This window comes from Prionailurus bengalensis, chromosome C1 (genome assembly GCF_016509475.1).
Source record: "Prionailurus bengalensis isolate Pbe53 chromosome C1, Fcat_Pben_1.1_paternal_pri, whole genome shotgun sequence".
In the NCBI taxonomy this organism is placed as follows: domain Eukaryota; kingdom Metazoa; phylum Chordata; class Mammalia; order Carnivora; family Felidae; genus Prionailurus; species Prionailurus bengalensis.
Genome location: NC_057345.1, coordinates 198,893,302 through 198,917,760, shown reverse-complemented (window position 1 = coordinate 198,917,760; position 24,459 = coordinate 198,893,302). Strand labels below are relative to the sequence as shown.

General features: G+C 35.0%; 1 protein-coding gene across 1 annotated transcript in view; it reads left to right on the top strand.

Moving 5' to 3' along the window:
* The window catches only part of IKZF2 (IKAROS family zinc finger 2), a 160,709-nt gene that overhangs the window by 102,942 nt on the left and 33,308 nt on the right, over positions 1-24,459 (top strand). Inside the window, 2 exon segments of the mRNA XM_043577728.1 lie at positions 5,032-5,090; positions 5,092-5,200. Coding sequence (XP_043433663.1) covers positions 5,032-5,090; positions 5,092-5,200 — 168 coding nt within the window.

Sequence of the window (24,459 nt, the reverse complement as noted above, 5' to 3'; positions counted from 1 at the left end):
TGTGGCCCTGTCGGTTAATCCAACTTTGGCTCAGGTCATGATCTTGCGGTTCATGAGTTCAAGCCCCACATTGGGCTCTGTGCTGATGATTCAGAGCCTGGAGCCTGCTTCAGATTCTGTGTCTCCCTTTCCCTCTGCCCCTCCCCTGCTTGCACTCTGTCTCTCTCTCAAAAATAAATAAACATTCAATTAAAAAAAATTCTCCTAGGAAAGGTAAAAGATCAGGTTTGATATTTGATAATAAAAATATGAAAAGTCTATAAAATAATGACTCTTCTTCTATGCTCATTAAGTAATGTTAATTGCAGTTCTAAAAGAAGAGTTCTACACAGTTATTATGTATTCATTATCTCACAGTGATTATATTGAGGAAGATAGCACCCATTCAAATGTGTAACTTTCCCCTTCTAGCAACATATAAACAAAATTAGTATAATGACTTTTCATTTGAATTGCATATAGTGTGTATTTTAAGGCTGAAAAGTACACTAACAACAACTTTTTTGTAAGATTTCTAATAAACCTTTTATGGTCTGAGTCAAGGAAATTGAAAGAACCTGAGTATGCTCTATTGAGTATTTAGGTTAATCAATGTTTCACTGTATCTGCAGTGATTGTCATGAGGATTGTTGGTTTGTAAACACAAAAGTAGTTTCATACCTACTCTACTGTTCATTTGATCTTTACTACTATAGCAGCATTGAATTATTTTGATTCTGAAAATCCTGAAATTGACATGGAAAATGTTTTTAGTTATACAGATTTCTGGAAGGTCTATGAATATGGGATTCACTCAACTATCAAAGGCAAGGAGAATGGGCAAAATAGCTATTTAAAGTCCTCTTGCAACTCAGTGAACTTTTATTGTTAATAAATGTTTATTGGAGTATTGTAAACATTATACTTCCCTCAGATCTGGAAAGTTTTTGTTACAGTTAATAGCCATTCTTAGAGGAGCTTGGGATACCTGCCACACATTGTTGACCTTAAAATTGTGATGTATTTTTACATTTACTATGTTTATATGTATTTCTGATGACTCAGTTTATACATCTGAATGGGTCATGACATTTTCAACTCCATTTTAATACTATTCAAGAACAGAAAGTCTATTTGTGAATTTTAATTTAAACTAGATTGAAAAAATGTGGTCAGGATCTAGTCATTAACCAAATGTTTTCTCATTAATACCATGAACTTCCCCCTCTTACCAATTATTTACAGCTAGTATAAAAGGCGTGGTCTTAAATTTTTAGAAAGCCTTTAGGAAACATGTTTGTGTGTTTAGCTCATAGAATATCTAATATAAAATTGATAGTGAAAAAAGCTACACAACCACCCAGTTTACTAAAATGACATGGAGTATCATATCTAATTCACTTCTTCTTCTTTCTCTTTCATACTCTACTAAAGTACCAATTCCAGTGTCTTACAAATGGCTTTGTGTTATTTCATTGGTATTGCTACTTTAGTAGGTAATCAGGTAATATTGTCATCGGATACTCCAGGCACTCTTCACTGGGATATAGGCAGAAGAAGTAGGGGTAGTAAATCAATTCATGCACAAACATGAATTGATGTGGACATTATAAATACAGTCTATCCTTAACTTTGCCCTTCTTTGGGGTAGAGTACTCTCAACTTTGTAACTTTAAGTTTTAAGCACATTATTTTGTACATTGTAGCTTTGTGGAACCATTCTCTTGCTCCAAAGCCCTCTCAACAGGTGCTTGGGATTTTTCATATTTGTAGGTGGTTGTTCCATCCAACACGGAACACCCTCTTTCTTTGATTTATGAAAGCAAATTGATGCATGTATATTTGTATTTCAATTGGATATTTAAACACAGATCTAGAAATATGTGTTTATGAAAGTATATAAAATATTGAAATATAATTTCAATGGATAATAGATAACTTCATTCTGGGAATAACCACAAAAAGGTCCTTGAGTAGATTAGATTAAAAAACAAACAAAAAAATAAAACAAGAAGCAGATTGAGAATGGAAATGAATGATAGCATGGCTACATATTAATTGTTCTCCTGGATTCAGAGTTGTTAATCCAGACTTTTGTGCCCACCCCATGGGGGAATTAGTTATCACAGATACAGTAGCCTACTTGATTTTTTCAATTGAATTACTGTATAGTGAATTCAGTAAATTTGTGATGTTTTCCTGAAGTTTGCTTTTATTTATATATGAAGAACATGATTAATATATTTTCAGACAAAGTCTAAACTAATTCTAAAAGGACTAGTTGATTCAGTCTATTATTACATAAAGAGCAAATTATTTAAAAAAATAATTGAGATGTGTTGTTTCAAGTAACATACACAATATGGGTAGCTAAGTGAACCTTTTACTTAAATATCAGATCATTTTCCACATATCTCATAATCCCAATTCAAGACTTAATTCATGTAAAGCAGATTATTTCTAAAAGCTTCATCCAATTGAAATAAAAGTAAATTATTATCATTGCCCTTTTCCTCTTATCAAAAATGGGAACATGCCTTGCTACCTTCATCATGCCTTTCTTTATTTCCCATGGCCATGGAATATAGTTAGCAAATGCCTCCCATGTAAGACTTACATACTCAGCAACAGACAATATTTCCTGATATACCTAGACCTCTTTTTATTTCTCTGACCCCTTTAAGGATGATCATATAAATTCAGAAATAATTCTTACTAAAAATATTAGAAGATATCTGGAATATTTTGTAAATGTAAAAATGAAGTTATCCTGTCATTAGTCTCATATACTCAATTAGATGAATTTTAAAATTCTTTTTAAAGATAGTTATTATTTTATTTATTTTTTGTTTTTGTTTAGTATTATTTGGAATGACAAATTCAGTAGTCTAAATTAGGAATTTTTAAATATTTCACTTGTAAGAGGCTTAATGAAAATCTAAGTTAGCATGTTTGAGGAGTATATTCTAAAGGCAAACATGATTTCAAATGTTTTTGTTTACCAAACTAATTTAATTCATTTTAAAGTTATGGCACACTAATTTGTTACTTGCCTGGAAGACCCTACATAGAGAGATTTCAAAAGTAAAATCAAATATTTGGAGTGAAAAGTATAATTTCCATTTGCTATTTTCCTATGGTATAAAAATTTTTACAGAGAAAGTGCCTCTTTCTTTTTTATTAGTAATTCCGTGGCAGGGGTGGGGAGTAGAAAATCCTGATTTTAAAAAGCTATGGACTGCTATTTCATTGAAAAAAATGTCAATGAATTAAATTGTGTGTGTGTGTGTGTGTGTGCGCGCGCGCACGCGCACGTGTGTGTAAAGATGTACCAATTTTAGATTTATTTTAAAACTTTTATTAGTTTGTGAGACTTCATACAAGAGGTTTCTTGGTAAAGTATTTCTCCTTTAAGCAGTATTTAGCATTGATTTAATTGCCAGTTTTATCAAATGAATCAAAGAAATGAAATAAGATAAAATTTAAGGTAACCATAACATAAATTATTTTCACTTAACACACCAGCACAAGGACTTTTTTATAAATTAGCTCAGAAGATCTCCTGTAAGAAAAACCTTAACCCTTGCTACACAAACACAGATTATATATTTTTTTTCCCTTGGTATATATCATAAAAAGTTCCAAAATGAGCAAGTAGTAAGAAATTTAAGATAACACCTGATGTATCACTCAATGTCTTTAGGTATTATAACAAATCTATATGATAGAATATGCAGTGGCATCTGCAAGAAAATGGCCAAAGTTTATCTTCTTTATGCCTCCTACCTTTCTTTAATAAAAAGAATCACTGAATTTGCATTAAAGGCCTCACCCAAATATTGAGGTTTCCTTATTCACTATTTACAAATGTTTCAGTTAAAGATATAAAACATGACAATTCAGTATAAATTTTTAGGTATTAAAATTATAATCTTCATCTAACCTCAAATACAGAAATAGTACAGTTAAACCAAAAGTGAATTGTTTTTTTTTTTAACTTTCTGTTCTAAACTTTGAGCTTTACTATTTTGTACTATTTAGGTACTAATTTATAATTTATTTCATGAATATCTTTAGAGACTGGCAAACTTAAAATAGCATTTTCTTCATGGTTTGACCGTACTTGCCAATTTTACTCCTTCCTCAACTGTGCATTTTTATGTTCAGTGACATTTGTGACAGCCAGTTGACCCAATAGACTAAACTGATAATTCTGGCTTGAACAGTTTTATAGTGGTATCCAGTAATAGGAGAAAAGAGAGAAAAGATTTCTATAAAATTATTTTCACAACAAAATTATACAGGAAATGTCTGGATTAATAATTTTCTTTGAATTTTCACTGTTTATATCAGAAATTTTTCCAAAGCTTTCACTGTTAGTGACTAGGAGAATCGAGAGACCTGGGGCCTGGGTGAAGCTTTAGAGATTTTGTGATAATGAGCTTTGTTAACCTGGTTCATTCGTTGAACTTTTTTGGCCCCCTGGTAATAAATCATCAGCTAAATGAAAGAGTTAGACTAAAGATCCCCTCCAGGCCAAACTAAAATTTCTGTAACTTTAAAAGAGATAGTGTGGCACAACAGAGCAAGATTCTGTTGTCCAACTAAGCAAGATTGAGTTATCAGTTTGAGTACTTTTTAGCTCTGTGACTATAATCAGATGCTTTGATACTTGAACTTCAAGTTCTTCATTTGTAAATTGAAATTATAGATACCTAATTAGAAATATAAGGATTGAAACATTCTCTGTAAAGCAACTAGTAAAGTCAGTAAAGTGGTGGCACTTAGTTGTTCAATCAGTGGTCAGTGCTATTGCTGATTCTTTTGAGTCAGTGACAGGAATCCTGTAAAATTTATATAAAGAGAGAGAACGGTGCTTGGCCTGAAGTTTAAGGCTTTGGTATTAGCAAATTTTAATTAGATAAAGTTTAGAAGACTTACAGGGGAGAATATTCTCAGCACCGAGAACCTAGCACCAATTAGTAGTCTACAGCAAATTGGTCACTTGCGTATAACCTACTTGATCTTTTCTACCTCTTTTCCTTTTGGCAGGTGAACGTCCCTTCCACTGTAACCAGTGTGGAGCTTCTTTTACTCAGAAGGGAAACCTTTTTGAGACACATAAAGTTACACTCTGGAGAGAAGCCGTTCAAATGTCCTTTTTGTAGCTATGCCTGTAGAAGAAGGGACGCCCTCACAGGACACCTCAGGACCCACTCTGGTAAGTGTCACTGACTCTTTGAGAAGAAAGCTAAAATACGAGAATTCAGCAAAGTGTTAAAGAATGATGCAGAGTAACTTATAGCTTTGGTACATGGCTAGGAATTATCTAGACAATATTTTTATTTGTGTACACTGAGTAACTGATAAATCTTGCAAGATGCATATGGCCCTTCCTTTTTTAGACTCGTAGACTTGGCAAAAAGGAGCACTGTCAACTGAAAAGTCTCTTATTTTAAGCCACTGAAGTAAGGAAACAAGTGTTCTATGGATTTTCTAAGTGATTTTTAACTTTATAATTATTAAGTCAGTATAATTAATAATTTAATTTATAATATATAAATTAATGTATAATTAATTCTGTAATTATGGTTAACCCAGGATAATAGAAAATCTAGTAAAATATCATAGTTACATACTGATACCACCATAGAGGAGATGAAAGCTGTGATATTTTTCAACTGATATAGTGCCCAGTCTGGGAGTGGGAAATCAAACATCACTATTTTTAAACTTGAAAATATTATGCTCATTAGCAAATTGGCTGTGGAGTATTTTATATTTCATTTAAACGCTCCTTGTTTCTTTAACTCTCAAAATACAGTCATTGGATTTTCTCTGAAACATTTCTCTGCTTCATAAATCATCATTAGAAAATCTAGAGTAAGTGTGATATTTTTAAAATGCTAGAATATAGTACATAAAAGAGAAAGAATGATTAGAAATCTGAATGAATCTCATTTGACTTTTAGCATGAATTGCCATAACCAAGAAGTTAAAGGTGGAAAATTAATATAGAGTACTCTCCAGCCAGTTTTATATCCTTCTGTCCATAATGACATATTAAAATTTAATTTTAATATGAAGATATGATGGAAGTGATATTTTCATCTACATTGACAAATTGTATTAGAGAGTGCTGTGGATTGTGAGGTAATACTTGTATTATCTATTTTTACATTTTTTCCTATTAATCCTTAAGGCCTTATTTTTTAACATGAATGTGAAATGTATAAAACTAATTTAGATATTAACTTGTCAATGTGGAGCAGTTGTAGAAAAATGAAATTAATTCAAACATTAAAACAAAATATTTTAAGTATATATAGTTACTTGCCTCCCTGACTCATAGCAATTCCCTTATTTCTAACCATGACATTTTATATTTTAAATTATGCTATGAAAATTACATCTTTATTATAAAAATTATTCTTTATTGAAAGAATGTTCTTAAGATGTGACAGTAAGTTCCTTTAGCTAGCCATGTACTCTGGCTTATTAAAGTATTACTGAGCTAACCACAGATTATATAAAACATAGCTTTGCATGAACATTAGCTGTTACATGAAGTTGAAGCAAAAATACAACTTTAAGCATCTATTTCATTCTTAACAAAATTGTGTTGCTTTCAATAATCATGGTTTAATGTACACATGTTACTTTACCTGGGATTGCTATATTATCCTTAGAAGGTTTAATGCCTTCAGCGCTCAAGAAGGATTTCAATACTCACCTTAATTTGTGTTGCCTTGATATCCTTTTTGTTCTTTTAACACATCCATCCCTGTGGGTGGTGTTTAAGAAGACACTTTGGTTTTTGTTTCTATTGAGCTGGGCAGTTTCAATCAGCATCTTTTTGCAAATTAGTCATGACTCATCTAGGGGTTCCTGACTGGTGCCTAATGAAGTGAGGGATGAAAAAGGTGTCACTCCAAAAGTAGGCCATTCCCATTGGCTTTTACCAGGCCAGACACGACATTTCTTACATGGTTCTGTGTAATTATAAATTGTGTGTGTGTAAAGTGAAGCTGTTTCTGTGAAATCTTATATTCTGTAAATAAATATATTGCCTCTTTGAGGTTCAAAAAAAATAAAGACATGGACCTATAGCGGCAATCATACTGATTTTACAAATTGGTATACAAAGTCATGATTTTGTAGATATATAAACAGACTCAAAGTGGCTAATAAGGAGAGCTTAATGGAGTAATGAGGGGGGGGGGGTGTCATCCAGCTAGTGCCTCATCAATGGGTGACACGAATTCAGTTATACTTCCAACTGTAACCTAAAATATTTGCCAATTTTTTTTTATAATAGATACAGTGTAAAACATAGCTGCTAAAGTCCATGCTTCTCTAATTGTTCAGAAAGTTCAAATTGATCATTATAGCTTTCTTATTCTACTACCAATTCCACCTTCCCCTTAAGCTTACCCTGTTTTGTAGCACCTGGGCTAGACAGGATTCTTTATCTGATGAATGACCCAAATCTTAATTTCTACAAATACTGAGTATTTGATGGTCCTGTTTTCCTGGGACTACTGCAGTTTTCCAGTAACCAGGATTATTGGGCACATTTTTTTTAAAAGAGGTGCCCCATTGAATCTCCTGAGTTCCAAACATAGCAACACCCCCAAATCATCTTGGTAATCTGGAAAAGTTACCAACCAATAGTCCACTTCTCTCCCTGTTACTTTAGCAGCTTGAGATGCCCCCAAATAGCCAGGGAGTAGTCCAATATGACCGACTCAGAGCTCTGATCCATGGTGGAAACAATTCTTCCTTTGGGTACCTAGCCCATACATCAGAACAATATACCCAAACATGCCTCCTTCTTCATGATGACAGGTGCAAAGTGCAGCCATTTGCATTTATTACAGAGGATCAAATTCAATATGTGTAGACCACTAAACCCATAACATTTCACTAATGCTGCTAGTCTCTGAACTTTCTGTGGCAATTATCTCCTATTCTCTAGCATATATCTTACTGAGGCATCTCAGGTATTTACTACTTCCTGCTCACCATGTCCAGTCAGTACCATGAATGTAATGTTCCAACTTGATATTCTGTGGGATGTCAAGATGAACAAGATTTCTTTGCACTGTATTATAGCAAAGAGGAGAGTTGACCTAGCCTGAAGCTAAGATAATAAAAGTATGCTGTCCCTGCAATGTGAAGGCACATTGCTTCAGATTATCTTTGTTGATAAGGAATTATTTTTCAAAGAAATTGTTAAGTCACTACCTCCATACCTGGTATCAGGGGCTATGTTAATATGGGCCAATAAAGGTATTACAGCTAGAACTGCATCTGTAGTTGGCTCTTGATGTGATTAAGTCTACATTCATCCACAGAACCATCTTACAGTATAACCATCATTAGCCCAATAAACAGTATAAATGAGTGTGTGTAGGAATCCCCACCCAACATCTTTCAGTTTTAGTTTACTGTCTTGGGAGAGATATAAGTCTAAGGCTATGATCTCCAATATGGTATCCACCAGCTACTTGTGGCTGTTAAGCACCTAAATATGGTTGTCTAGGTCTTGCAGGCAAATGATGATGAAACGTTGAAATGATTTTTTGATTAAATAAAGTCTTTTAAATTTTTTTTTTAACGTTTATTTATTTTTGGGACAGAGAGAGACAGAGCATGAACGGGGGAGGGGCAGAGAGAGAGGGAGACACAGAATCGGAAACAGGCTCCAGGCTCCGAGCCATCAGCCCAGAGCCTGATGCGGGGCTCGAACTCACGGACCGCGAGATCGTGACCTGGCTGAAGTCGGACGCTTAACCGACTGCACCACCCAGGCGCCCCTAAATAAAGTCTTTTAAAATTAATACCAACTTTTAAAAATGTGGCCACTAGAAAATTTGAAATTACACGTGTGACTCATATTTGCACCATACAGCATTGTTCTCAGCTTTTGGTAATAGCCCTGGGTCAGGGAACCAACATAAGAATCCTGTCCATTGCATGGGGCTTCTGAGTGGCTCAATTGGTTGTGTCTGACTCTGGATTTTGGCTCAGGTCATGATCTCACAGTTCGTGAATTTGAGTCCTACCTACACTTGGGCTCTGTGCTGGCAGTGTGGAGCCTGCTTGCAATTCTTATTCTCTCCCCCTCTTTTTCTGCCCCCTCCCTGATTTCTCTCTCAAAATAAATAAATAAAATTAAAAAAAAGACACAGTTCTTCCTATTGCTTAATTTATTTGTTCTCACAATACTGTAAGATGGACTTGGGTAAAGTCTGCATATTTATCTTGACCTCCATATGCATCCCGCTTTGAACTGGTGGACCATAATGGCATTGGAGTTCTAGAGATTAATGTCAGCTCAGAGCTATTTCTAATAGCACTAACTGATAATATGTGGTAAGACTTGTTATTTCCCTCTTCCTAGTGCATAGTCACCATCATAAATGGCCATGGTGATTCTGGAATGACTTAGAAGAAGATTCATAGCATATATCCATGGCCAGGTTTCAGGATCTTTTCCAAAAGGGACTATCTTCATCTAATTATGTGACTTTGGGCTATGAATACAATAGGCTTAGATCTAGGCACTGGATAAGAGATCATGAATCCCACCATGGCTATGCAAGTTCAGTTTTTGCCCATAAGACCTAGACATTTTCTGCATAAGTTGGTTAGCAGCTTGGTAGTCTAACCATTTATTTCATTCTTGGGGACTCCATAATTGATTAGCCATTGCCCTAGGACCCTATGGTACAAAACATCATGATTATCACCCCATCCCTATGGTTTAAGGTAATTGCACCTTCCTGATATTTGTTCCTAACATAGAGCCTAGACCACTCTGAGGTCACACATACATTTAAATCAGGGAGCTCAGTTCTATTTGCAGTATCTATCATTGTTCTCCCCAGCCAAGGGAAGACAGTTAACATAAGCTTTTTTTGTTTTAAAGAGATAGAGACAGAGCACGAGCAGGGAAGAGGCAGAGAGAGAGGGAGACACAGAATCCGAAGCAGGCTCTAGGGTCTGAGCTGTCAGCACAGAGCCCAACACTGGGCTCGAACTCATGAACCATGAGATCGTGACCTGAGCCGAAGTTGGATGCTCAACCAACTGAGCCACCCAGGCTCCCCCAGTTACCATAAGCTTTTGAAGCATGTGGCTTCTTTCCTTACCAGAGTAGTTCTTTGGTGAAGGGAATGCTCCACACGTGCTTTCAGAAGTATGTTAGCAGCACACTGAACAGGATGGTTCATAATTGATCTTTTCCATTCTTACTTACTTGAGCTTTTGTTCTTCTTCCTCTTTGCTATGCCAAGAAAATTGTGGCATTTCAACTTTTTACAAACAAACCATCATTGAATCAAGAATTCAATTAACTAGTCACTCCCACTTGCTCAAGGCAATGTATTAAATCCCAAATCCCAGGTGAATACATATATTTGATAAATTTGGCCCTAGATAATCTAGCATTTTGGTTCATCTTCTTGATATAAAACCTTTAGTATCAATTCATTCCCTTATATGCTAACTGGACTCCTGTTGATACAAATTGGTAGTTTTGCAGTTCTTTCATTGTATAGGCTGTCACCTGGATCAAGCCTTGATTTTAGTTATATTAGGATCTAACTTACTATGAGACGAGGGGCAATGAGAGTCAATAGGAATGAGTCCTTAAAAGAATTGCCATTCTCTGATTGGGTTCTTGCCTCCGCTAAAGCAATTGAAAGTCCCTTACTATGGGATAGCTGATTTATAGGAACATTGGTTTCCTTAGAAGGCAGTGTGGGAAGTGAGGATTGTGTCTTCCAGCAAGGATGGTTTGGGAGTGTTTGGGGGTTCAACATTCTGAGCCTTAGTATTTGATCAGATAGTACCATCCCATGTTTCACTAGTCCATTACCAAGACCAAGTTGTATTGGTGTTGCCCATTTTATTTACTACAGCAATTCCATAACTATTCAAGTCAGATTCTGGAGTTGGTTTTTAGCCTTATTTGTCCTGAGGCTTAAGTAAATAAGGACTCTTAAAGTCAACAGAGGACTTTGATATTCCACTTGTGCTCTAACATGAAGTGATCATTCAAGGCCTTCAAACTGTCCTTTCTTCTTTGTATAAATCCTTAGGGCCATCAGAAATAGCCATATCACACACCAGTCTTCATTCTAAACACCACCATTGTCACTTCAGCAAGTAAAGGCTACATGCTACCAGCAGTGATAATTTAAGTAGTCACATTGCCAACAAATGCCTAGAAATAGTAGTATCCCATCAGCTTCCCATTAAGGAGGCCTATCTGTTCTCTTCAAATATGAGCAAGTTAGGGGCGCCTGGGTGGCTCAGTCGGTTAAGCGTCTGACTTCAGCTCAGGTCACGATCTCACGGTCCGTGGGTTCGAGCCCCGCGTCGGGCTCTGGGCTGATGGCCCAGAGCCTGGAGCCTGCTTCCGATTCTGTGTCTCCCTCTCTCTCTGCCCCTCCCCCGTTCATGCTCTGTCTCTCTCTGTCTCAAAAATAAATAAACGCTAAAAAAATATATATATAGAAAAAATAACAAATATGAGCAAGTTAATGCCAAAATGCCATTTTGACTCTTTAAAGCCTTGGGCCACTCCTACTAGTAACGATCTATCAAGGCCATGACAGGAGCAATGAGACACTCAAATGGGGGGAAATTTGGAGACATTCATGATAACATTAACAAGAGAATAGTCAGTCATAAAGGAAACCAACAAAAGATTGTTGAAGCACTCTGAGGCTAGCAATAGTAAGAAGCCATTAGCAGCCCTATGTCTGGAGGGACATTGGGATCAAGGGATCACTAGAATTAAGAGAGGTAGGAGATGGGTCTTGAACACTGACCTTCAGTAGAGGAATATACCCCCCACTTACCTGTGACTGAGAAATAAACACCTTGATCTCACTTTCTCTACCCTCCAGTCTCTTGATGATGCCTTACATTAACTGAACCCAACCAGAAGCCAGAGAACAAAGGAGCCTAGATGAAGCCAATAGGAATTAGCTTTCTGCAGGAGCAAAGAAGGGTGAAAATGGCTATGAAGGTGAAACAGAATAGGCCAGAGATTGACTAAAATTTAGGAACCAGTGCTTAAAATGATCAGTATAGGGTATTAAACATAATATAATGATTTTAATATTAATTTCTGTTTTTTATGAATATAATTAGTACAAAGTATTTTGGTTCCTCCTACTCCCCCCCACTTTGGGTAATGACTGTCCATTGTTTTAGTTACTGTGTTCTATAATATTAATATTGCATCTTTGGTTCCTGTATTTTAGATTTGAAAATTTTCACATCTACTAGTTTGGTAACAAAGAGCCTGATATTGATGTACACTTATATGTTAAATAAAAAAAAAAACACTCAGGAAAAATATATAGAGAATACAATATACATTCAATCTCTGTTGTCCCTTTCCTATTTGGAACTCTACTTGCATACTGTAGAGGACACCAGGTAGTATCTTGGTTTTGATTGTTTAGTCCCAGTAATTACTTACCAGATAATATATGGAATTTCTTGAGACCTTCCTAGATATTAGGCACTGTACGAAGCACTTCCCAAGGATTATTCCTTTAATTAAAGCCCTTTTATCTGACATGAGCAAAGCCAGGCATTTTATCAATTAACAGCAGTAAGTCTAGTAACATGAGAAATTCTTTTGATAAAAGTCCTTACATTTAAAAAATATATAATCTATGTAATCATTTACCTCTTGATATAAGGCCTGTCCCTTTTCTTTCAGTGAGGAATTTGGTTTTGGAATTCCATGTAAGTTTTCTGTCCTAAACCACAGTCATAATGCATCATCTCTAATTCCATTTTCAGTGTCTTTTGTTTTTAATAATACTCTTTTAATGTTTATTTATTTTGGGGATAGAGAGAGAGAGAGGGGCAGACTACAAGTTGAGGGGTGGGTGGGGGCGGGGCAGCAGTCAGACAGAGACACACACAGAACCCAAAACAGGCTCCAGGCTCTGAGCTGTCAGCACAGAGCTTCATGGAGGGCTCAAACCCACAAACCATGAGATCATGAACGTTGGCTGCTTAACTGACTGAGCCACCCAGGCGACCCTTTTTTCAGTGTCTTTAAGAACTTAAACACCCTTGTTATGCAACAGCTAAATTTTTAAGATTTCTCACTATTTTTTAGGAGTATCCTTGCCCATCTACAATTCTTTAGTATTTTTTAAGTCAACTCACCTTTATTGAATCTCTCCGGAGTGGCAAAGTTAGTTTTCAGAAACAACTTTAGTTTTGTATTTATTTTCTTGAAATATGGAAATTTAAATAATTTATGTAATCATAATAACAGGTTCAGCTGGCATATATAGATTTGGCTAGAATCATAAGGACTCAGTGACTAGTTCAACCACTGGAGTGTTTACTTGGGCATACAAAGAGGGGCCTACGAGCTCCAGGAATTCAGGGCTTTAGAGAGAGGCAGTTGGTCAAGAGAGCTTTTTGCTGTTATTATTCTTATTTTACAGGTGAGGGACTGATGCTCAGAGATGTCATACAGAGCCTAGATTCATACCAAGGTAGTCAAACTCCAAAATCTATACTTTATGTTCTGGGATAAATGATACAGCCCTATATATTTATTCTATAAAACTTTATTAATTCCAAATGATAAAGAAAAAAATACTAACTATCTAGAGGTCAAAATATCTGGGTTTAGAATGGCTCATTGCAAATTAGCCATATGACTGCATCAAATCGCTTAATTTGATCTTTAAATCTCCCTATGCTCCCAATATTATATGATGCTAACTAAATACAGTGTGTTATCTTCTCTCCCAGAAGTTGGCTGCTGATCATTCATTACAGCCAAATCTTAAAGGGTAAAAGACTAGTCCCTACTCCCCACTGTTTTTTTTCTTACAGTTTGCTGTGGTTTAACGTTAAAATAGATTTATATAAAATTGAGTAGGATTTGTTTTCACAAACCTTCATAGCACCACTATTACTTCTCTGCAACTATCTGCTAACCTATATATTTAAAAAAAAATTTTTTTTAACGCTTATTTATTTTTGAGACAGAGACAGAGCATGAACGGGGAGTGTCAGAGAGAGGGAGACACAGAATCTGAAACAGGCTCCAGGCTCTGAGCTGTCAGCACAGAGCCCGACGCAGGGCTCGAACTCACGGACCGGACCGTGAGATCATGACCTGAGCCGAAGTTGGACGCTTAACCGACTGAGCCACCCAGGCGCCCCGTGCTAACCTATATTTAAGAGGTAGCTTTGGGTGGCTTAGTTGGTTAAGTGTCCAACTCTTGGTTTTGGCTCAGGTCATGATCTCACCATTCGTGTGAGTAACCCCACATCGGGCTCCACACTGACATTGTGGAGCCTGCTTGGGATTTTCTCTCTCTCCGCACTCTCTGCTCTTCCCCCGCTCACGCACATGCGCGCGCTCTCTCTCTCTCTCTCTCTCTCTCTCAAAATAAATAAAAACTTAAATAAAACACAATATTAAAAAAAAAAAGAGCCTTGATATAGACATTTTCTTATTTTGTACTCTTAGGTCCAGATATGCAGAAGTTTACTTAAAACACATTCCCACTTAAGAGTATTTTTTAGGGACGCTTGGGTGGCTCAGTGGGTTAAGTGTCCAACTCTGGATTTTGGCTCAGGTCATGATTTCATGGTTTGTAGGTTCAAGCCCTGCATCTGGGTGTGCACAGTGTGGAACCTGCTTGGGATTCATTCTTTTTCTTTCTTTCTTTCTTTTCTTCCTTCCTTCCTTCCTTCCTTTCTCTCCCTCTCCCTCTCCCTCTCCCTCTCCCTTTCCCTCTCCCTCCCTTCCCTTCTTTCTCTGCCCCTCCTATGCTGGTGGACGCTTGTTCTGTCTCACAGTAAATAAACTTAGAAAAAAAAAGTATTTTTTATAAAACTCTTTCTACTGTATTTCAGAATTATAACACAATATTGAATTTTTTCTCCCTCACCTTTGCTAATTAGTACCTAAAAGATATTTTTTACACTCGAATAGAAAATGGGTTTAAGGTTACAAAACCCTGGTTACTTGATTTAATTGCATGCCTTAAATTTTGATTACAGTCATTGATAACATTTTTTTTAAAGTGAAAGGATATCAAGTTTTATAAATAATTAATAAATCAGAACCCCCTAAAGAACAATAATACTTTGGTAGTGTTTACTAGTATTTGACATGGAAAAGTTTGTTTTCTAACAATAATTTTTGAATAGTATAATTTTATTATTTATGGAAATATATCAGATTAACATGATATTATTTTTTCAGTAGCATATAATTCCTGTGAATAACTCCCGTATTTTATTCCCCACTTCTTAAGATTATAAGAGAAGAAATCAAAACTTTCTTACTTTGGTTATGACAATGCTATATCCTTTTTCTGAAATACTCTCCATTCAGAAAAAATGCTTGTACAATAATCATCAGTGTTTGAGGTTTTGTTTTTTTTAAAGTATCTTCACTTATGAGTTATTTAGAGCTTATATACTTGATGCTGGATATTTTATTAGAATTGCTTTATTTATTGCAATATGTTAGCTAAATTCAAACATCTAGCAATTACACCCTTATTTCTTTTGCTTTTTGTCACACTCAAAACAAGATGACTGGCTGAAAAAGGAAAAAAAAACACATCTTTTTACATGTGGAATTTAAATATATTCTAAGAGGGAGTAGGAAGAGAGGAGAAGAAGAAGAAATAAAGAATTGGAATATATCATTAACAGTATACCAGCTGAAGATTACAGTCAAATTTTTAGCCCAGTGATAAAATATCTACACTTCTTTATATAAGAGTACAGGAAAATAAAAGATACTCGTTTATATTTAAAACTCCATCCATTAATCTTAAGATTTGCCACACAAATTATCTAATTTGCCTTATAAAAATTTATTACATTTTTATGGGAGTTTTTCATGAGGAATCAGTGAGTCAGTACTCCTGTTACAAAAATGATTTTTATTAGTTTTCTCTTTTAGATTTTTAGTTTAACAAGTAATTATAGTCCTTTCATTCCTAGAAATTTGATTAGTGTGCTTCTTATGTTATATATTGCTCCTTTTAATTGTCTTTATTATACCCAATACACTGGGGAAATAGTGTTTCAATTAAGCCTGGGACCCCTATTAATCAAAATAATACTTAGCATACTTATTTTTTTTAACTCTAGGAGGAACTAGAATTGCATATTTTTTTCTAATTGCCATTTCAGGTACATGTCTCCCATACTCTAATGCTGTGTCCAAATTAAATATTATACACAGAATAGAAGATTATGTATTTTTAATATATGGAAACTTGTATAGTATATATGCATTATAAATTGTAAGGAGGAAAAAGTAAGTAGGAAAGGATTCTTAACAAAAATCATTTATTGCTTAAAAAATGAAATCTTTTAAAACATATGAAAATTAAAATTCCTAGTGTCCCAAGGAAATTTATTGTACTCTAAAAAAGCCAAGTAAATATTCCTTACCATTCATATTTTGAAGATGCTTGTTTGTTATAACACTAAAGAATTGTTCAGAGATTTATTAAAATATAATTGAGTAAGCAGATCAGTGTAGGAATTATTTGATTTTTTTGTTCATTTTATTTTTCAAAAATAAGTCCTTTGAGTTTTCAATAAGACTTGCTATAGTATTTTAAGGAAAACCTTAGCTTTCAATTAGGCCAATAGTTACTGTATAATTCTTTATTCAGATAGATCACCTAAGAATAAGTACTTTGTAAAATTAGGTTATGTGATATAACCTTGGAGTTCTAGCTGTTTGAAGAGACCTCCAGAGCCTTGAAGTCTGCATCTTTTTACTTACGGTCATTCTGAACAGTTCTCTAGTTTATTTCCAAACACCTTAGGAAGGCTGATTTTTACAATATTACTTTGTAGCCTATTATTCAGTGTTTGACAGTTTTTAGCCTAAGAACTTTGTGCTTTATGTCGAATTGTCAGTTTAAAACTATTTTGTCCTATAAAAAGCAGCTGGACCAGATGTACCATATAAATATCCATCTGTTAAAACAATAACTTCCCCTCACTGTACTTTTTTTTTTCTAACTCTGTTATATAAGGACTGCCTTTTTATTTTTTTGAGACCCTGGAATCCCAAGGTCTATATTCTGTCTATAAAAACAGCTCATAAGTATTGAATAGTTGTAATTAGTTCCCAATACTGATTTTTTTAAACATTATCAGTTATATACTGTACTGCTATAAACTCATTTACATGTTTTCCATTATTTTTAACTCTAATTACTGTTTTGTTCAGCTGTGCTTTTAACTATTATGAGAAAATACCTATAAAATATTATGACTCGGCCTGCTTTTGAATATATTTGAACATTTACCTTTAGTAGAATGTTCAACCAACCAAGTGGTATTTTTAAGGTATAAACGGCATGCTCTCAGAGAAACTGATAAGAAGAGATAGCTCTTCATCTTCAAATTTGTTTAAAATAAAGCTCAAAAGCAGTATCTGACTTGGAGAGATAGAACTAACTTTTGTCCATATTATTAAAGAAACAATTTAAGGTCAAATACTCTAGTTTTAAGTCTTTTCACATGGGACAGTCTATTAATTCATCCTAAGAATGAAATGCCTTCAAATATATTGTCATTTCTTGCTACAGGATTCACTGTCACAGGCACATCATCTCCTTTAATTACTGACTGATCAGGAACTCCATAAACTAGAAGGGATTCTAAAGTGCATAGTGCTTTTTGTAATCACGATCCATCTTGTTGTATTAAATTATCTTTCCCTCTCGTGTCTCCTTTTGTTTTCTACCTTTTCCCCCCATTCCTTCAATGTTTGCTTCAGCATTATTTCAGCTTTTGAAGTATAGACCTTTGAATATTAACAATTTGATTATTTGTGAAATGAGTGAAGAGTAAAAAATGTCTGAAAATTAGGTACTTGGCTAAAAGAGTATCATTATCAGTTATTTTCATATTGACGTTATTTTGAAACTAGATTATCATGACTTTTCTACCAGATTTGCCAAAGAGACACATTTAAAAATTACTAACCCATGGCCTAGTATAATGATAGACATATTGGATTAAATTATTCAGAAATTGAATCCAGTGTGGCTCATTCATAATAGTGATGGTGCATTAAGCATAGTATAATATGTCCTGCAGACTTCCCGTGAGAAGGAACTGTTTTCACCTGATTGTAAACTTGGCACCTGGCCCACTTTCTGGGTGATCTCCCAAGTGTGAACTTTCCCCACCCTCCACCCCCCTTTCCTTCCTGGAGGTGCTTGATAGAGGTGGATTACACTGATAGTACACAAGCAGTGTCAGTTGCACACATGATTTGCATAACTGTGCTGTGCTGATTTCACCCAAGTCCTGATAATGATGCCCATGGTACCTCTCTGTATGCTTTGCAATAAACACTGGAGAGAGGGAATGGGATTAGTATTTTCATTCTGGACTCTGAAACACACCCTTAAGGCACTGCCCATTGAAATATGATCAGTAGAGAAAAGCCACTTTCAGTCAAGCTAGCTGGTAAGACAATCCATGTGATTTCTATCCAGTAAGTAGAACACTTTTCTTTTCCAGACCAATAATCATTATATACTCTACCTTATACATCCCTCAGAAATTAAACTTTTTGAAATATTTTTAAATGTTTATTTTTGAGAGAGAGAGAGCGCAAGCTGGGAAGGGGTACAGAGCAAGGGAAACACAGAATCCGAAGCAGGCTCCAGGCTCTGAGCTGTCAGCACAGAGCCCACCGCAGGGCTTGAACCCACAAACTGTGAGATCATGCATGACCTGAGCTGAAGTCAGATGCTTAACCAACTGAGCCACCCAGGTGCCCCAGAAATTAAATTTTTTGTGTGTGTGAAATTAAATTTTTTAATAGCATATGTGACCTTATCTTTTTTCAAATAGCAGTTGTCATGCTTCTTTAAATTTCAAACACTTATTTCTAGAAGGAATTATTAAAGAGAAGTCTTCTATAACACATACTCATGTGATATAGCACTTAAGTTGGGTGAGGGAGTGTTTAGATCAGTTTACTGCTGGAACCTTTCCTCCTTATCTTTTTCTCTTGTCAGGAATTGTAAAGAAATAGGCAAGAATCATGGAGCCATTTCTCATTCTTCTAAGTCTTCTATAGACATTGGTCTCATTACCAAGTTGACTAGCACAGTTTTATACCCTGCATGGATGTTGGTGTGGACAGTCTGAATTTGTGGCCATTTCACACTTTCTCTTTCACATGCCTGAGTCTGTGGGCCTAGTTCTCTTGGAACTGATGGCAGAAGTGGAAGGGCAGCATGCCAATTTTATTACTCAGTGTCCAAAAGGGCACATCACACTGTTTTTTTTATTTTGTTTTTTTTAAGGATTTTTTTTTTTTTTTGGTAAGCTAACCTCCACCCTCTCTTATTTTCCTACTTGATCCGTGTATGTGAGTCAAAGAAACCTGTTTATCCACACCTGTACTGTCTTGCCAAATCTTGTAAGAAAACTCCCAAATGGTTAAAAAAAAAAATCTTACAAATGAGGCATATAAAAACCAATATCATTCATTATAATCATATATATTTAGAACATAATTAAATTTTTATTTATTTTTTTAATGTTTATTTTTGAGAGAGATAGAGCAGGGGAGGGGCAGAGAGAGAGAAACACACAGAATCCGAAGCAAGCTCCAGGATGTGAGTTGTCAGCACAGAGCCCAACACAGGACTCGAACTCACAAACTGTGTGATCATGAGCTGAGCTGAAGTCAGATGCTTAACCGACTGAGCCACCCAGGTGCCCCAAATTTTTATTTAAAGTATCAGAAATCAGTGTATCACAGTAGTAATCCCTTTAATTTGTACAGAAATGTTATGATAATAAGTATATAGATAAGAATACTAGGGGCCCCCTGTGTAGCTCAGTCAGTTAAGCATCTGACTCTTGATTTCCACTCAGGTCATGATCTCACGGTTCATGAGTTTGAGCCCTGCATCGGGCTCTGATTTGTCAGCTTGGTTTTCTGTCTCCCTCTGTCTCACTCTCTACCCCTCCCCTGCTTGCTCTCTCTCTCTCTCTTAAAATAAAAGTTTAAAAATGAAAGATCCTAAATTCAGCATCTCCAAGAAGAGGTCTTACTCTGTTTTGCCTGTGCCTCCCTTATACTGTATCAGATGAATGAATGAATCTGTGGGTGCTTTCAGTTGAACCTTCTTGCGTTAACTACAAAGTTAAAGATTTGTAGAGGTCAGTGGTGATTATATGTATTTCCTAGTAAATGATAAATGTCAGTCCATTACAAAAATAAAAAGTTAATGGCTAATTTTTAATGGGCTGTTATCTTACAAAAAGCACGATTTTAAGGGCCTTATTTTACAGATAAGGAAAATTAAATCTACAGAGGGTGAGCATAGCATAATGTATAAAGAAACTGAATCAGTATGTTGTACATCTAAAACTAATATAACATTGGGTGTTAGCTATACTCAATATTTTTTATAAATGAGTAAATAAATAAATAGGAGAGATGCTACCTAACATCCCCACAATTTGTAGTTTTAAGTATTATATGTATGGTTCTTTATGTAAAGTTTATTATTATACTTTTACCTAATTTTTTATTCATATTTTACCAACAGTGTATACTGTTTGGATTAGATTTTAACCATACAACACATATACACACATCCACACACCAAAGTGCTCAATATAACAAAACTAAAGGATATCATACTGAAATAAATATTTCCATAATGTTTGAGGACATATAGAAATTTAGAATAAAATAAATCTAATAGCATTATAAATTATAAATCTCAAAGATTTGTGAGAGTACTTTTTAAAAACTTGGGCTCTGATATAGTAAATATCCTGCCATTAAAACCACATACGCATATTTTTTTGCAACTTTTACTCAGGAAGAGCTGGGATATAAGCTGTGTTTTACTTGACCCCAAAGCCTGTGATCTCAGCTACCATACATACTCCTGCTTTCCAATCTGTTCTCCATATAGCAGCCAGAATTCTCTTTAGTAACTCAGTTTAAATCATGTAATTTCTCTGTTTAAAATCTTTTAATGGGCTTCCATTCTCATAAAATCAAACTGCTTATCATGGCCAGTGGAAGTTCTTCTCACCTTTTCTGTCTAGTTGTATACCACTCTATCCCTCACTCTATGTTTTTTTTACCACTCTAGGTTCCTTTATTCCTTTATACTCTTGGGATTTTGCAGTGATGATCCTAGAAGTCTCTCCCTTCGGTTCTTTCCCCTGTTCTTGGCATGGATGCCTCATTATCCTTGAGATACTTGCTTAAATGGCATCTCCTTGAAGTGACCTTCCATAAGCTCCCTACCTAGAGCATCCCCCTAGTTACTCTTGATCTTGCTGTCTCTATCTTAAAGTCTTATAGAGCTTGAATCAGATTCTGTACTTATCTTGGTTTTTTGGTTCAGGTACATGTTGCCCGTCTCTCCCCACTGTCATCTGAAGGTAAGGTCTGTGAGATCGTGGACCTCCTCTGTCTTATTAATGTATCCCCAGCTCTTTGAATGGTGGTTGGCACATAACAGATATCAAAAAGGTTTTGTCAATTAATTGAAAAAATAATATACATAAATTGTAAGACAAGATAATATTTTTATTTCATTCTTGAACAGCCACAATTTTTTTACCGATGGGATTGTGCTCCTTGTTGGATACTGAACAACTTCCCACATCTTAGAATCAGATTGGATACCTCCACTCTCATTTGCTGTTCCACATTTATTTTCACACAGTACTTGCTTTGTGTTGCTGCAGCTCCTGAAACCTAGCTTCACAAAGATATGACGTCATGGAAAAGAATGTAATGTGATATGTTGAAACTGAGCAAGTAGTTTGCATGTCTGAGGCATGTTGAATATTATTATGTCCCTCAAAAATTTTAAATATCCTGTGCTTATCTTACTTTAAAATATCCTTCCCAAGAGTTTGCTTCAGTGTCCCATTATAATTTAAGTATCACAGGCTTAGCACATTAGAGAATTACTGTTTTAATCAGAGTACCGGTTGAGAGTATGGTGAAATGGCTCTCTCGTACACTAGTAGCATGAATATGAATTGGAAAAATCTTTTTTGAGGCAGCAATAGAACAATAGGGATCAAGAACATTAGAATTGTTTATATAGAGGGTTCATACAATAAAAATAGACAACTAATTTCAAAGTATAACTTATGGATACTCAGAAAAAAATGATCAGTTGCATTATATTTCAGTGCCCATCTTTCTTCAGATTAATTTGTAATTCTGTAAGCAATTGCCAGGTAAAATCACATTAAAAAGTTCCCATTTTTTGCATTATAAATATTTATAGAACAGTGGGTGCTTTTAATTTTATTGAAGGAAAATGAATGTGATATATGCATAATGCTGTTGCTGATTTTATATGTATCATGACAAATGGTAAATATATTTTCTGTATATAGATGTGGTTTTTTGCATGTTTCTGTATGTGTAAACATACGTACATCTATATAAAGAATAAAACATTTACCACATGTATTAGTGCTATTGTAATTTGTTTTATAGGTTTCACTAGGATAACTCTTGAAGTGACATATTTCAAGAAAACATAAGTGAACAAGACTTGATTGTGCTATATACCTTCATAACACCCTATGAATTTATGGTAAACATTCCTATTTCAAAATTATTTATGGCTGTTTGGTTTGGTCTTCCTTTTGGGTAGGTATATGGGGTTTTTAGTACAGGGGCAGGTATTTAGTTCTAATTCCTTATAATGACAGATGGAGAAAATACTAGCAAATTTTTTCTAATTGAAAAGTTGTCAGGATTATCAAATTTTCTTTATTGCATCTTCAATTTATAATTTATTGCTCAGGTCAGTTCAGTAATCTGTATCTATAGCTCTGACAAATTATACTGATAGTTCTCTTTTTGTTAGTGTAGGATTCTTTTGAGGGACAGTATGTCAAAGACTACATACTAACTTTTGAGATAGTTGGGAACAGTAACCCTGCTCTCTTTTGTCTTAGAATCTTTATTATACTGTATACTATCATTTATTATAACACATATTATAGAATTTTAGACATAAGAAACTTCATTTCACTTACTTGAATTGTATTGGTAACAAAACTTACAAGGTTAGTGTGACTTTCTTGGTATTTAATACAATTACATATATAGCTTTTGGTTTCAAACATGATGAAATATTAGGAACCAGATTTATCCCCTGCTCTGAACAATTAGAATACCAGGCAAAAATATATTAAATGACTTTTAGACATTGAACAATGGGCACTGCAGGACTAGGATTCCAGAGATTCTTTGTTCCAGAGAAACAAAGGTAGAGAGTCCTCTAATTATCTGAGCCTCCTTCCTTGAAGCAGTTTCCAGGCCATGCTTAGGAACAGGAAACCCAAACAGAGCCAGTCTTGCTGAATTGAGGAGACACATTAGAATCCAGGAAGATCAATGGTCTAAGAGTATACAGGAGTAGCAGGCAGAGTATCAGGAGGAAACTGCACAGAAAAAAACTCTGGAGTTTTGCAGAGTCCTCCTTGACTCTTTGGCTTAATAGTGATCTACCTATGTGTATGAAAAAACTACTTGCAGCTGGGAAAAGGAATGGAAGAAAGCAGAAAGCCAAACAATTCCTGGAGCTCATGCAGCAATAGGAATAGTCCATGCTGTCCGGCCAATGTGGAAGGACGTAATAGGTCACTGAGTAAAATCCTCAAAAAGCTTATCGCCTTTGTAACTCACCATGCTCTAGAACTGCCTTGAAGCATAAAAGCAAACATCAAAAAGACTGAACCGATTCCAAGTAACGTAATGGCAGACTGGTACAGCTTAAAGAAATGCAACAAAATCTAGAATCTATTAAGGTAAAATTCACAACATCTAGAATGCCATTAAAAAATTAACAGATATGCATTGAAGGCAGAAAATATTACCAATAATCAGTAGAAAAATCAGTTAATAGAAACAGACCCAGAAATGCCAGATGGAGAAATTAGCAGACAAGGTTGATAAAACAGCTATTATAAATATATGTTCAGAATATAAAGGAAAATGTGAATGTGATGAGAATAGAAGTGGTACTAAAGGTAAATGTGTTTATATTAGAAAAGAAAAAAGGTCTCAAATCAATTAATTAAGCTTCCTTAAGAAATTACAAAAGACAAGCAAATTAAATCTAGAGAGTGTAAAAGAAGGAAATAATAGTAATAAAGGCAGAGATCAATGAAAGAAAAAACAGGAAATGATACAGAAAAATGAATAAAATCAAAGTCTGATTCTGTGAAAAGATCAATAAAATATATAAACTTCTAGCCAAGATCAATCAGTACAAAAACACAACACTCAATTTACCAGCATCAGATATGAAATTGGGATGTCCCTGAACCTCCTATAGCCATTGGAAGTAGAATACAGGGATATTATGAGCAAAGGTTATGTCAGTAAATTTAAGTGGATGAAAT